General features: G+C 37.8%; 2 protein-coding genes across 3 annotated transcripts in view; one reads left to right on the top strand and one right to left on the bottom strand.

The window, feature by feature from the left end:
• Positions 1–7255: 7255 nt before the first annotated feature.
• Positions 7256–11584, bottom strand: Arl1 (ADP ribosylation factor-like 1). 2 transcript variants are annotated; one of them, XM_022070165.2, is made up of 5 exons: positions 11400–11584; positions 11031–11130; positions 10695–10811; positions 8740–8851; positions 7256–7848 (listed from the first exon to the last, which is right to left on the bottom strand). In XM_022070165.2, the coding sequence occupies exons 1-5, from the start codon at positions 11401–11403 to the stop codon at positions 7639–7641; spliced, it is 543 nt and encodes a 180-aa protein (XP_021925857.1). In that variant the 5' UTR covers positions 11404–11584; the 3' UTR covers positions 7256–7638. The 2 variants fall into 2 exon arrangements, with proteins under 2 accessions (XP_021925857.1, XP_021925863.1); XM_022070171.2 differs by having other exon boundaries at positions 11518–11561.
• A 1459-nt stretch (positions 11585–13043) lies between these two features.
• LOC110832776 (ankyrin repeat and BTB/POZ domain-containing protein 2) overlaps positions 13044–14424 on the top strand; it is a 44931-nt gene continuing 43550 nt past the window's right edge. Inside the window, exon 1 of the mRNA XM_022070122.2 lies at positions 13044–13253. The gene's annotated coding sequence lies outside the window, so the exon portion shown is untranslated. The remainder of the gene's footprint in view (positions 13254–14424) is intronic.

Genomic DNA, 14424 nt, shown 5'->3' with positions numbered 1-14424 from the left:
TATACTAAATCATAATTCTTACATCGCTGATTTTGAATAAAAATTATAAATAAAGTCATCTCTGCAATTACGTATGTTTCGTTAACGTGAATTTGCTACAAATAAGATCGATTAATCGGTAAAATCTGTTTGTGAAATGCAAACTTTTGCATATGTGAAGGACTAATTTAATCTCTGCGGAGGTACCGGGGTTATTTTTACTACGCGATTTTCTGTAGGGTGGCGTCTTACATGAATGCAACTATCGAATAACAGCAGAGATGACTATACACATCAATCACATGAAAGAATCCCAGTCAATTGCGGGGACCAACGAATTGCCGATTGTAAGTGTATAAAATATATATTTTTAAATTCCCTTTATTTTATTTACGTTATTTCAGAGCTTTAAATGTAATGCCATTATATTACTCGTCAATGTTTGGGTGCTGGGAACGCATGTCATTGACTTCCCATTCATTTACATTATAAAAGAGTTTCAATTTACACCGGTTCATCCAGGAACGCATCCCCGGCGTAAATTGAGGGCTATCTGTACTTAAAAGTACAATGTTCTCATATTTAAACATTCATAGACCTGGATTTCTCCTGATGGATAGACACACATTGAGAGTGGTTGTGTCATAGAGATAACAATTTGTATTTAATTATAATTAATGTCTGATCTTTAATGGATACTAGTCTGACATTGACAAGTATCTGGTGGTTCAGATGAAGAAGACACTCTAAGTAAACAAGGAAGCATATAATTTTGATATGGAGAAATTTAGTCTCAAGCAAGTAAACAATTTGCATGTTAAAGAAACAATATCAGGTCAGAATGACAGCTTTATGGCTTTCAAAAATTTCAATGCTTTGTGGACATTAGTAAGGCTTTGGACATTTTAAGAGAGCACATAAGAACTGTGCCAAATATGCTCTAGTTCATTAAGAGTTAAAGGAGTACAAACCATGGTTTGATGAAGAATGAAGAGCAAATGAAGGAAGCAGGCTAAATTGTGGTGGCACAGAACCCAAGCCAAATGAATGTAAGTGATCTGAGCAGTGTAAGATGTGAAGCAGTAGAACGTTCATAAACAAAATATGGGAATATCTGAAAGATAAACTTATTTTAAAACAAACTGTGAGAAAAGAAATATGAGCGGCAAAGTACAGGTGCAGAAATAAACTTAAGAAGTGTTACCAACCTAATGCTAATGTGATGAAAGATGAGAATATTGATATTCTTGCAGAATCTCGTAATGTTTTGAATACGCAGAATTACTTCTGCCAGCTTCTGAATGCACAAGGATGAGTGTTAGGTAGACTGAAATACATGCAGCTTTACCCTTAGTATATATGGCTAGTTCTGATGAGGTTAAGGGCTTCTCCTTAAACTTGTGTAATTACAGTAAGTACGAGGCGCGTCCACAAAGTAAGTTTCCCACTCGTCCCACAGCTAGCAAACCTTATATTGCGCGAAGCGACTGTGCGTACGTGATAGAGCAATGACGTAGCATGGCGCATGCACTAACGGTACTTCCCGCGTTCTCACAGTAGCATCGTTGCTGCTGTTGAAGATGGAGGTTCTTATTCCAGCTCCCGCCGACGGGCCATTCAGAACAAGCGGCGCGGGATGCTTAGTGCCAGTATTGTTTTCCTGCACGATAACGCTAGGCCGCACACGGCTCGGCGGACAGCAAGTCTCCTGCAGGAGTTCAGCTGGGAGGTGTTTAATCATTCACCCTACAGCCCGGACCTCGCTCCCAGTGATTTCCATCTTTTCCTACACCTCAAGAAATTCCTATCCGGTCAGCGTCAGCGTTTTGAGAATGACAGAGAGGCGAAGATGGTTGTCACACAGTGGTTCCAATCCCAGGCGGCAGACTTCTACGACACAGGTATTCAAAAGTTGGTCCCACGGTATGACAAATGTCTCAATTCCGGTGGCGAATATGTTCAAAAATAGCTGGACACTTGCTGTATCTGTTGCAATAAATATTTCCACGAAATTGTGTTTTGTTTCTGTAAACGGCCCCAGGGAAACTTACTTTGTGGACGAGCCTCGTATATCACAAATGAAGTGAATGGCAGAACATGGGGAATTTGACTTGCTATGTCAGTTGAAAATTTCAAGAGAAAAAGTGACTTGGGATCAGTCAGAAGGTATAATTTTTACCAGTAATTTTAATTGAATTTTATTCTTTTCTTATTTTACACATTTGCCATGCCTAGAATACCACCAGTCGAGTCAATCAATACACTGAACATTTTCCAGTGCTACTCGAGCACTTCCTCGGGATCATTCAAGAAGACACACAAGATGTAGAGCAGAATGACTAAGGCAGTGGTCACGATGATGCCAGTGGCAAAGCGTGGGAAGTATTGTGACATCACTAGCAGTACCAGCATGACCAACAAGATGAGAACTGTTGCCACTGGAATCACGTGACTGAAATGCCAGTAGACTTCAGACAGTCCATACATCTGTGTTGGGGTGGTATGGGAAGAGACCACATTTACCAACCACATTCCCTGTTAAGAATACAACATCACTTGGAGACAATGTTATCATCACTAGGTCTGCAAATAGAAGGGCTGTGGGGTTGAACTGGTTCAAGATTGTTATGATGATGATGATAATGAAGCTGTGGGTTCCTTAACAGCATTTTGTTAGTGGGACACCTATCAGCTGCTAGGGGAATACCCTGAACAAGGGAGCTGGTTGGTTAACCCTTCACAATTAGGTTTCTCACTGTGTTTGCTCTCCCATGCCAGACTTTTGAAATGTTGTGTGTCACCTAAAGAGAGTTATTTCAGTATTTGAAAATGAGGCAAAATTAAAATTCTTGGGAATCACCATAATAAATCACGATTACATTCATGACAGAATTAAACGCAAGTAAAATTTGAGAAATGTTTCCTTCCACACAGTTCAAAGGGTTTTTTAAACTTTCCACTTCCTACTGAAAATCTAAGGATTAAAATACGTTTAGCTATAATTTTGTCTGTTGTGTTGTATGAGTGTGGAACTTCATCTCTCCCTCTGAGGGAAGGGTGTAGATTGAGGGTATCTGATTACAAGTTGTTAGGAGAATATTTGGACCCAAGAGAGAAGAAGGAAACTATCACAGTGTGTACTGTTCACCAAATAATGTTTAGCTGTTCATATCAAGGAGGTGGTACATGTAATGTATTGGAGAGGTGAGAAATGCATGTGGAATTTTCAGATTTGAGTCAGAAAATCTCAAAGGAAGAAATCCCCTTGGAGAAAAGGCATAGACAAGATGAAAACAGAAATTTATCCTAAAATAAACAGGGTATGAAGGTATAGCCTGAATTCTGCTTTTGTTAGCTTGGTATTTAATTTTTAAGTTCCTAAAGATGCAAAACATTTTGTGGCCAGCCGAGTATCAACTTTTCGTGAAAGACAACCATCGTGTAGTTAGATAGTACCCCTGTCAGTCACATTTATCTGTATCAGTCCATGGTGATTCTCATTGGTTGCCAACTGTATAAATCAATATTGTGTTGGTCTTTAATGATTGTAACTGAACAAAATACTTAAGAATTTACTGACCTTGTTTTTCTGTCAATAAATAAGGTTAGACATTTCTATATTTTAATCGTCATGCTTAATCTTAATGCTTAGATTGTGTCACTGACCGAAGATCAATGTATCCAGATTCCATTTCTTCAGTCTTGTTCATGTTGCTGCTAAGAATCTGCCTCAGTTTGCCTTCATAACCTTAAACATTGCTTCATTCAAAACTAATCCATAAGCTTGAGATTTTATTTATAAAGAAGATAAACAGTTGCTAAAATTTTAGCACAGTTTCTTACCTCTGAACAGTGGAGTGGTAACTCCTTCAGCATTAATTTTAGCTGTGTCATTCCCACCATACAGTCATGCTGGTACACAGTAGTTATAGTAGTAATGTTTGTAGTAATGTTTGCCTGGGGCAAAAGTAAGCCAAGTGTATTGCGGGCTCTTGGAAACACTGACATGAAATGTCACTCTGCTGGCATTTCTGTAATGTCAGCTGAACAAACTTTACTCCATTTTAATTGTGTATCGTGCTAAAACTGTTGTGTTTTATCAGACATGAGAATTAGATTTATGTGACTTGTGTCTTTATTTCTCTGATGCTCTTTGTTATAACATTTAGCTGCCTCTTGTTTGCATATGTTGTCTTGTTTGATGTTGTGACAAGAAGTTCATAGTTCATGTTGCTGGGCCTGCGGTGCAATGAATTGGCATCTTAATTACTTTCTGACACATATGGTATATGTGTTGGCAGTGTCTTTACTATTTAACAACAAAAAGAAAAGAAAAACAAAGAAAGGATAACTTAGAACCTATGCACTATTTGTAGATTGTGAAGAGGAATTTGACAGAGTAATTCCACCACAGATATGGTATATCTTACGGAAATTTCCAAAACAGTTCACATTTCATTTATGCAGCTTATAGCGTAAACACTGAAGTATAATAAATTTTGGTTTGTCACAAACAAATATAACTTCTTAAAATAATGTTATGATGAAAGAAGGTGGCCTTTTCCACCCAAGAATTCAGTCACCATAGCAAATAAAACTCAACCCATCTCCATTGCAAAGATTGTTTGATTTAATGCTGTTTAGAGACATAATTGCTGCTTATTCTGGGAATAATACAAAGCCCATAAATACACTGTTTGGGCAAAATGCAGTAATTAAATGTAAGCGTATGTGGTACATATAAATACCATTTGGACTCGGAAGGTTAAAAAATGGCAGGAAAACTCAGTATTGAGATTGGATTATTAATGATGTCTTATCAGTGCTGAGCTGTGCCTCATGGCTCGGAGTGCTCTATCTCCATGATTTTAATGATTATGAATTATTAATGATGATGCAGGCTTCGCTGCCCTGAAGAGGCAATCTGTGTGTGTCCGCCGTGCAGGGCCCATAGCCAGAGAGAGAGTCAGAGGACGAAATTCTCTGCCTGTTGAGGGCAAGGGCTAAATTGTGTTTACTTTGTGTATGCAGAAAGGCAGCTGGTCAGGATTCCAGCCGGGGCCTGGGGCCATGTGAGTTCGCTTACAATTTGTTTGATTGTTTGGCCTTTTTCTGTATGTCCCCTTTTTATTTATATATTCAATACATTTTGATAATTTTGGTTAACCTCTGTAGTCCTGATGGCCGTACCACCTCCTGGACTCTGGGTCAACTGTGTGGCTTTGGCTGGGTATTATTTTAGTGCATCCATGCAAGATATATCTGTTCTGTATATAATCACACATTTTCACAAAAGCAGAAAATTATGAACTAGGCCTTCAACCTTTTCCTGTCTAGAACAGAATATCACACAATCAGGACCTTCACAATTGCACTCTTCATTTAATGCTAATGTATGAAATCAAAAATGACGATTAGAGTAGGACATGTGGCATATCTGAAGGAAACTAAGAGTTTAATAGAACAATTTATTTACATTCTATAGATCCATCATAGGCCTAAGCCAAGGGTTTAGAACAAGCCATAGCACAAATACAATACTTGTTTCTAATACAAATATAAATTACAGTTATGACTGATTTGCAGTCAACTGCAGAATTCCTCAAAAATAAGTGCACGAGAAAGCATTGCCACTATTGCTTACATGAATTTATAATGTCCAGGAACTTTGGTTCAGGTGAATTCTACTGTGGACCAGAAGGAGATTGGAAGTACTCTTTAAGTGCTGGCGTAAACTCCTTCATATTGTAATTCAGACTTTTTTGTAGTTGGGGGATGATTACTGAATAGCTTAATTCCAGTATAATAAATTACTTTTTGATATTTACTGAGTTTAGTTTTAGGCACATGAAGGTTATATCTATATCTTGTACTTACATTGTGGATTTTTGAGTTTGTTTGAATTTTTCTGTGTTGTCCACTACAAATGATTTTAGAGCAAGAATTTGCTGGCTAGTGGAAGAAATTTAGTTGTTTCTACTTCTTTAATTGTTTTATCCTCATACTCTATACCTAGATTAACCAATTTTTGTAGGTAGTACAGAATTTCATTAAATTTGTTTTGTCAAAATTTAATGTGAGTTCAAAGTAGTAAAGACATCATTCATGCAAATTTTAAAACAGTCAATTTCTGTATGTGAAATAATAATATTAGTATCGTCTGTGACAAAGTATGGGTTTAGACTGAGTTAATGGTTGACAGTACTCATTGATATATGTGAGGGAAAGAAGAGGATGAAGTATGGAATCTTGAGGAACTCCATGTTTTATAATGCTCAAATTTGAATAGGCCCTATTATTTGAATCTGGTGATTTTGTTGCCTTCTGTAATGAAGGTACAATTCAACCACTGACCAGCTATATTTCAAATTCCATAAAGATGTAATTTTGACAGTGATAATTAATGAGTTGATTTACACAATCATATGCTTTAGAAAGATCACAAGATATTCCAGTAACATGCATATTACTATTAAGAGCACTTAAGATTTTATCTGTAAAATTTAAAAGGGCTTTATCAGTTGGCTTTTCCTAAATCCAAATTGTTCACTTGCAAGGACATTGAGTCACCTACTCTCTTATACATGACTCTCAAATATTTTAGAGAAAGGTGTTGGTAATTAAATTGGTATGCAGTTTCTCACATTTTTTATACAGGGGTTTGACATTTGAATATTTAAGTTATTCTGGAAAAACTGCTACCGCCATTAATTGACTGCAAAGATAACTTGAAGGAACATGAACATAGTTTGCACAGCTTTGATATTTCATCATAATCATTTGAGTTTTTAAAATTTATTTATTATTTATTTTAGAGAATTTATTACACTTTTAATTTCATTTGCTGTTGCGGGCATAAGATTTATGTTTGAAAAGTTTTAGGGATTGCTTCAGCAAGGTACTTTGTTGTATCTTCTGTTGTTATGGGTGTAGTGTCACTGTTAATTCTTTCTATAATTAAGAAATAAGTATTGAAAGAATTTGCTTAGATTTTTGGATTTTTTATTGTGTAATATATATGTTTATTAATGGGGTTACTTTTTCTGTAGAATATTTCCCTGTTCCTTAAAATAAAAAAAATAAAAATCTTGCTTCAGAGTCACACTGGAATAAATCCTTCACAGGAATACAATATTAAAATCAGTTTTAAAGAATAAACTGTGAAATAGACTGAGTGGCACAGGAACAGGGAACCAGTGATGATGAGGACGAAACTTCAGGATGTCTTACCAGGTTAGTGATCGCCAACCACTTAAAGAATACAAAAAACAAAACATTCTCATATGGAAATTTATATTCTGGCAATAAGACAGTAATTTTCCCATAATTACTTGATTCACATACACAGCAACAAGACTGACTGGCCATAAGTCATTGCAACAACACAATATTATACATCAAATTCAGACCAACAGGCACAATCACTTGATGACAGTTTCATTGTAAAACATAAGATGTGCTGCATGAATTTTTGAGACTGTTCTCCTTGTCTCAAAATTCTGCCAGCAATAATTCACTTGGAACATCCACCCATCCTTGAACACACTCCACCAGCATCCACCCCCCTCCAAATGATTCTAACATCAGCCATATCTGTACACTTAATTATGAAAAATTATAATGATAAAATCAGTTTATTTGCGATTGTCACAAGGTTAATCATTTTCTGTTCTGAAGAGCATTTGACAGCCAGTCCATGGCGGAGTCTAGCCCCTCTCCTTTTGTAGCTGATGTTTTGAAGATTTGAAATGTTCGGTTCTTGAGAGCGTCAAGCCCCAGTGCCTGGTGGACTTCAGCAACACTCAGAGAACCTTCAACGTCTTGCTTGTTAGCAAGCACCACCAGTACTGCTCCTTGCAGCTCATCTTCCTGCAACACAGTGTAGCCAACTGCATTAACAAAATGTTTGTTTGCTTCAGTGGTTTTGTCTCTTATGTCAGAATCTGTCAAAATAAAATTTCAAAACTCTGTTCTTAAGTTCCTTAATGAAACTGTTTCAAATTGTGATGCCATGCAACATCAAATGAGATATGAAGATGATTACAAACAGTGAATATGAAAAGATCTGAAAGGAGGCAGTTCTGAAAAGTTCAAGATACTGTCCTGGTATTCACCTGGATGAACAGAGGAAAACCACAAAAGACAAATCAGGACAGCCAATAACCTGAAAAATATTCAAACTGGGATCCTGCATAGTGTTACTGCAACACCAACCCACTTGGTTTGACGTGGTTATAGCACAATGGATATTGAATTGTTATCTTTCTCTAGGCTGAAGTTTTGTAACATTCTTGGGATTCTATGAGAATTGTTTTGTTTTAATGTCTTTTGCAAATAGGAGAAGCTCTGTGTTATTAAACTGCATCTTTGTTTAACTATGGTCTGGTCAGAAATGCTATGTGGACTTATATCACAACCCGTAAGACCAACCACCACCACCACCGTGAGGTCATTTCAAACTGTAAGTCTGAGAGAACAACCTGATGAGGCGCACATACAACTCTGAATCAGAAGTCATGCTGGAAATTCTTAGATTATTTCTGGTGATTCTGTTTGTAGCATGAGTGGAAATAGGCGGTCCAAAGTTTGTTATGCCCTGCCCGGGCTGTGGAGTTGGAGTCAGAAGCAATTTTAGGTGGAGTCAGTAAAAATGTACCTGACCCTGCCAGAATGGCCTACAGACCATACAATTTGATAACCACTGGTTTAGAACAACAACAGTGAGGACTTAAAATCTAAATTTGATGAGTCACTACTCACCCTCAACATATAGAGCAGTTCATCCTTTGAAATGCCTATTCTGTCTCTGTCAGCAGAATCCACTACATAAATGATAGCATCTGTGTTGGAATAGTAGCAGCGCCAGTACGGCCTGGAACAGTACAAGAGAGAACTCTCAAAAGGTCCTTTAATGCCCGTTTGTTCTGCTTCGACAGAATGAACATAAAGTGTTACAATGTTTCTGTGGCATTCATATGTGTTTCGCAGTAAAAATAAATGTCATGAAATACTCATACATATGAAACCATGACAAAAAGTTCAGTATGAGGTGTATAAAAGAAACAAAATGATATTTCAAAAGTTGGACACTCTAGTACACACTATCTCAATTTGTTCCCAGTGCAAGTCGCAATCTGCACTGCCATCACTTCCAGTGATAATGTAATCTTTAGTGGTTGTACACATTACACAGAATGTCTGCTATGGATTTTAATTTCTACCATTATCCAGCCATCACAAATGTTTTTCATAAAATGCCCGTCTTTATCCTGAACTTGTGTTTTTCAGAACAAAAATAGATTTTCTGTGGCCTTAGGAAGCAAAGGGACCCAACAAATAATTGTAATGTGTTGCAAAGAGTAACTTGAGGATAAAGAAGAGTTCTGTACAGTTCCCATTTGACAGATTAGTTTCAATATGAATTGAGATGGCTGGACAAAAAGTTGACAGTGGAACCAGTTCTGGAGAATCTGACATAAATACATCTCTGTAATGTAATAATTCTTATATAATATAAATACTTGTGATATTCTAAAACGTTTTTACCAGCACAAAATTATCTAGTCTATGACACACTTCTTCTACAAGCAATTCACAGCTCAGCTCTTTCCGCAATAACGAAAGCGGGTTGTTGACGGCAGTAATGTAACACAACAATGCCGAGTAAACAGATAACGCAACAATTAGTTTCTTAGGTAACATAACAATGCACACATTAGTTCATATAAAAGCTGATCATGCCGCGGAGGCCTTCAGTCGAAACGGCCCCTCCCTCTCTGGGTTCAAACCCCAGAGATCCAACCAACCAAATTCTTTTGGACAACTTGCCTGACGGGATAACCTCCCATCAGCAGCAACAGATCCCAGTTGGAATGGTTGAGGCTCCCGCCACGACAAAACCCCGTTAGCATTAGCAAAATTTCCGTTTTTTAGTTTAAGACCGTGTACCATTTCCAGCAATACGCCTTGTGCGCAGGTATGGTGTCACCTGGGTAGGGACGATGCTTGCGCTTGCAGAGGACTCCGCCCTCAGTTAGCTTTTTGGTTGGTTGGTTGGTGGTCCATATTTACACATTGTTGATATGGATCTTACACATCTTCGTTACACTTTTTTGCCGAATGACCCTTCCGCATAGACGTATTTACATCAAAAAGAAGCAACCATTGCTGATTTTCAAGCACATTTTTAAAATTCATCTATTGGCTGTTTATTCAGTTATTATTGACTGCTGAAGTAATGTAACACCAAACTGTTGCACAACAATGAATAATCAAATATATGTTAGTGGCAAAATTGTAAGTTACTATCCCAGCATTTCCACGGCACAGTTGAAGGAAAACCTTGGAAGACTTGGGATAATTGATCCCCAGCTGGAGTATAAAATGAGTGCCTTTTAGGGGCAAATAACAAGCATTGTACTGTTTCTTACATAACCACTAACCTCAATGAGAGAAAAGTAGGAAAAAGTTAAGGTTCCACTGAAGCTTACCTAACCTAACAAACTAGTCCACATCTAATCAAGAACAGGCACAATGAAATTAACATGGAGCTTGATTTACTGAGGGAGCCAAATCACATTCTGAAGTTTCACCAGAATTACTTTAAGATATGATATTAATTTTAAGAATTGAAGACCACTGAGACTCAATGCTAACATAAAAGTTATGGTAAGTTGGACCCCCTGAAACTTTTAACAAAAATTGCATTTTCATACCTTATACTTGTCTGTCCTCCAAGATCCCAAACTTGGAACTTTAAGTTTTTATATGTCACTTGTTCCACATTGAAGCCAATAGTGGGAATTGTTGTCACTACTTCACCAACTTGTAATCTGAAATATCGGAAAACATGGGCACAGAACATTTGTTTACAAAATTATATTAATAAGGTTATCTAAAAATGTATATGGATTTACACAATAATATCTATCTTCTCATTAAGTAGTAATATTCTGTCATATAAAGTATTGTCTCAAAAATACAGAGAAAACATTTATCTGCTTCATTATTAAATTTTGTTCACAAAATATAAATCAATACCAAGGCATCACCTGTAAAGTATTGTAGTTTTTCCAGCACCATCTAATCCCAGTATAAGGATTCTCATTTCTCGACTTCCAAGGAGGTTTCGAAAATAACTCAATAACCCTCCTACCAAAACAACACAAGACATAAATGAAATTCATTGAAAATGCAAACACCTAACCTAATTTACACAGCCGGTGTTTCTTGCAAATATTTCGAAGTGAAAACCGTTGTCATTCAACTATATTTTTTGCACATCCTGTCCATAAAGTATTTTTATTTCAAAAATAATTAATTCTAGCAAGAATTAATTCCATGAGTCATATACATGAAACTGTGTTAAGGAAATTGGAATACTGTTCCGGCATTTTATTCTTACAATTTAAATTCCGTACCCATTTTGATTATTCCTTTACAGAGACGAATAATATGTGGTAGGAGGCTAATTTAAATTTTTAATCTGCTACCACCTCGCCTTTCGTTATAAAATAGTCAATACATAAGTATACAAACACATGAAATTTGACGTGTACCACACAACCACAGATAACACCAACACGTAACTACCAACCCGTAAGCATAAACTAAACATATAATGTTGGCCACACAGAAGCACGTTCCTGCAATTCACACTAGGTGGCATGAAAAGCAACAATCATGAAAGTACAATTTCCATATGGACATTTATGGGCTTTCAGGTTGATTCATTGCTGACATGGGTCCTGCTTGTAGATGACGTCTCCTAGTAAGCACACAATATATACACATATGACAAAAGAGGCTGTTTTGCCTGCATTTCGAAGTTTCTTAAAGTCTTCATCTTCAAGGAGAAGTGATAGGTTGTTTGTTTGTTTGTCATCAGTCTTCCGACTGGTTTGATGTGGTCCTCCATTTTCGCCTATCTTGCGCTAATCTCTTCATTTCCACATATACTATAATAGCTAGCAAGCCATCAGTCGGGAAACCAAACGGAACAGTTACACCTCCATGTTGATCTATACTCTACAGGGACCACCGTAAAAGATATTATTAAAAAATTGTAATCGAAAACATTTCAGTGACGTGCTTGAAAGAGCAATAGTTCCCAAACGAGGTGGCGAACACGAAGAGGTGCGAGTAAAAATTTGGGAATGCTCCCAAACTGAACTACCATGTGATTAAGTTGTACGAAGTAACATCTAATAGAGTACTCTGCTTACGAAATTTGATGAAAATCTGTTCAACCTTTCACGAGTTGTCACGCGGAAGAACATGAAGTTTGTAAGAAGACCGCCTTTTCGGCTAAAGGAAGCAACTGACAAAAAACGCCCATAATATGCCCTTTGCTTATGATGGAGCGTGAAGAACACATGAAGGTGGGTTTGAGAGAAAGAGGACGGGGGTATGTGGACTGGATTTTGAGTGTGAATAAAGACTACCCGCAGGCTCTTGTGCACATGACAATGAACCATCGGTTCCTTAATAGGCGAGGAATTTCTTGACTAGCTGAGCAACTACACGTATATTGCATTTCTCCGAGATCTCGTACATGCATTATGAGAACAGTCTGAAATTATCGCTCAGTTGAAGGCACGTTGCATTGCTTACTAAGACGTTATCCAAGTGTCGTGAAGCTCTCAAAACAGCTGGAAAATTGAAATTTGAGAAGAATACCCGCTGAGAAAAGGGCACAATTCCATTGTCTTTACACTGTCATTATTTATGAAAGCATAAACGAAAGGTTTTCATCACTTCAATCTATAACGATAAGACAATCGACTTTATTTTATTATATATTTATCTCGCTTTCTCTTCAAGACACTTCATTTGTTTTAGTTATACGTAAGTACATATATGACTGTTTTGAATTCTAAATACCTCGTGTTTCTGACTAGTCAAAACTGTGTCGTAATAAATATGATTCTGCATGATTTTTGTTGCATGAATTTCAGTGTTCTTGAAAATGTTGACAAGACAATTGATTTTGACTACAAATTCGGTCTTGTAATAATTTTCATTTACGTACTCTTCAGTTGTCTATTGTACGTATGTTGGCAGAGTGAGTTCACAATTGTGTCACAAGATGGCAGTACACTTCCTGAATGTTTACGAAACTCCTGTGGCTGTAACGGAGTGGTGATCGGAGTTGACATCCATGCTTTTGGAGAAGTGCATGTGTGTGTTGCTTTGCTGGTGTAATAGAAGGAGAAGGTGACATAATAGCGCAAATTGTAGGAGTGAATATGAAGTGGATTATCTCATCTGAAGAGGTAAGCCGAATCACGTGTCTGTTATATCTGATGTACAGAACCTTTTGTGCTGCAAAAGTGCAGGTGTAAGGTAAGGCAGTGGCGGAATAGAATAACGTTTATGGACAGCCCTGTGGAATGTTTTTAGCCGCGGGGTACAAGGGAAGCCATCGTGAACTGCTCATTGCCAGGTCCAAATTACGTCGAAAGCAATGGTCACCGTATTGCGTGACAGCTACCTTATACCCCAAGAGGCGCCAAATTTCAGCCTCGACGAAGCTGCTTGGAAGTTTTCTGTATTCAAGTTGATCTCTGTCGTTTGGAAAGACATGATCGCACTTCGTGTTTTCTTCCATTCTGGGGTTTCTCGTCTGTTTCGACACGGCATTAAACAAAAACAGGGCCAGTTCCATCAGTGATTAACAATAATAAACAACGTCAACAATGATGGTAATCATTTCTGTGCAAAGAACCGGGAGCTTATCGACACATTTCCAATTTGATAAGGCTCCAGAAGTAACATATTTACCCTCCCCTATAACCGATCAGAATTTCATAGCTTGTCACCTTCAGTTTGATAATGATGATGATGATGATGATGATTGTGACTGACTTTGGCCGGCGTGTCAAATAAAGGGCTCATTGTTTAAGAACTTACTCTTCATCGGAAGAGGCTGGAGTTCCTATTCAATCTCGAATCACCAAACTTGAAAGTGGTGCATTGTGTGGGTTCCCAAACTACAACTAACAAACTAACTCCCTGGTGGCAGAACCGACAACAGCAAAGCCCGCCACCGGACACGATCCTGAGCCAACTCCATCCATTTGCCATCTTCACAGCCCACCTCCCAACATCCATCTTGATGTTATCCTCCCATCTCCTTCTTGGTCTGACCAGTGGTGTTTTCCAGGATTCCCTACCAAAATCCTGTATGCACCCATTGCCTCCCCCCCCCCATGCGTGCTACATGTCCAACCCATCGGAGCCTCCTAGATTTCACTATCCTCACTAATCTAGGCGACACGTACAATTCACTCAGCTACTCGATATGCAATATTATAAATTCCCCACTTGTTTCATCCCTCCTAGATCCAAATATCCTGAGAGCCCTGGCTTCAAACACTTGTAATCTACGTTCTTCCTTCGAGGTAAGAGACCATGTTTTACAACCATAGGACACAACAGGCAAAT

This window comes from Zootermopsis nevadensis, unplaced genomic scaffold (genome assembly GCF_977971745.1).
Source record: "Zootermopsis nevadensis isolate Lab colony 2312 unplaced genomic scaffold, Znev_1.0 Znev_ptg000003l, whole genome shotgun sequence".
NCBI lineage: Eukaryota > Metazoa > Arthropoda > Insecta > Blattodea > Termopsidae > Zootermopsis > Zootermopsis nevadensis.
The sequence above is the reverse complement of the archived record's forward strand: the minus strand, read 5'-3'. Positions and strand labels throughout refer to the sequence as shown.

What these genes read in the sequence shown, in the direction of transcription:
- Arl1 (XM_022070165.2), bottom strand. An exon ending in GGAGGACAGACAAGTATAAG is followed by an intron (nt 8,852 to 10,694) that starts GTATGAAAATGC and finishes GTACTGTTCCAG; the next exon opens with GCCGTACTGGCGCTGCTACT. An exon ending in AACTGCTCTATATGTTGAGG is followed by an intron (nt 7,849 to 8,739) that starts GTGAGTAGTGAC and finishes ACTGTGTTGCAG; the next exon opens with GAAGATGAGCTGCAAGGAGC.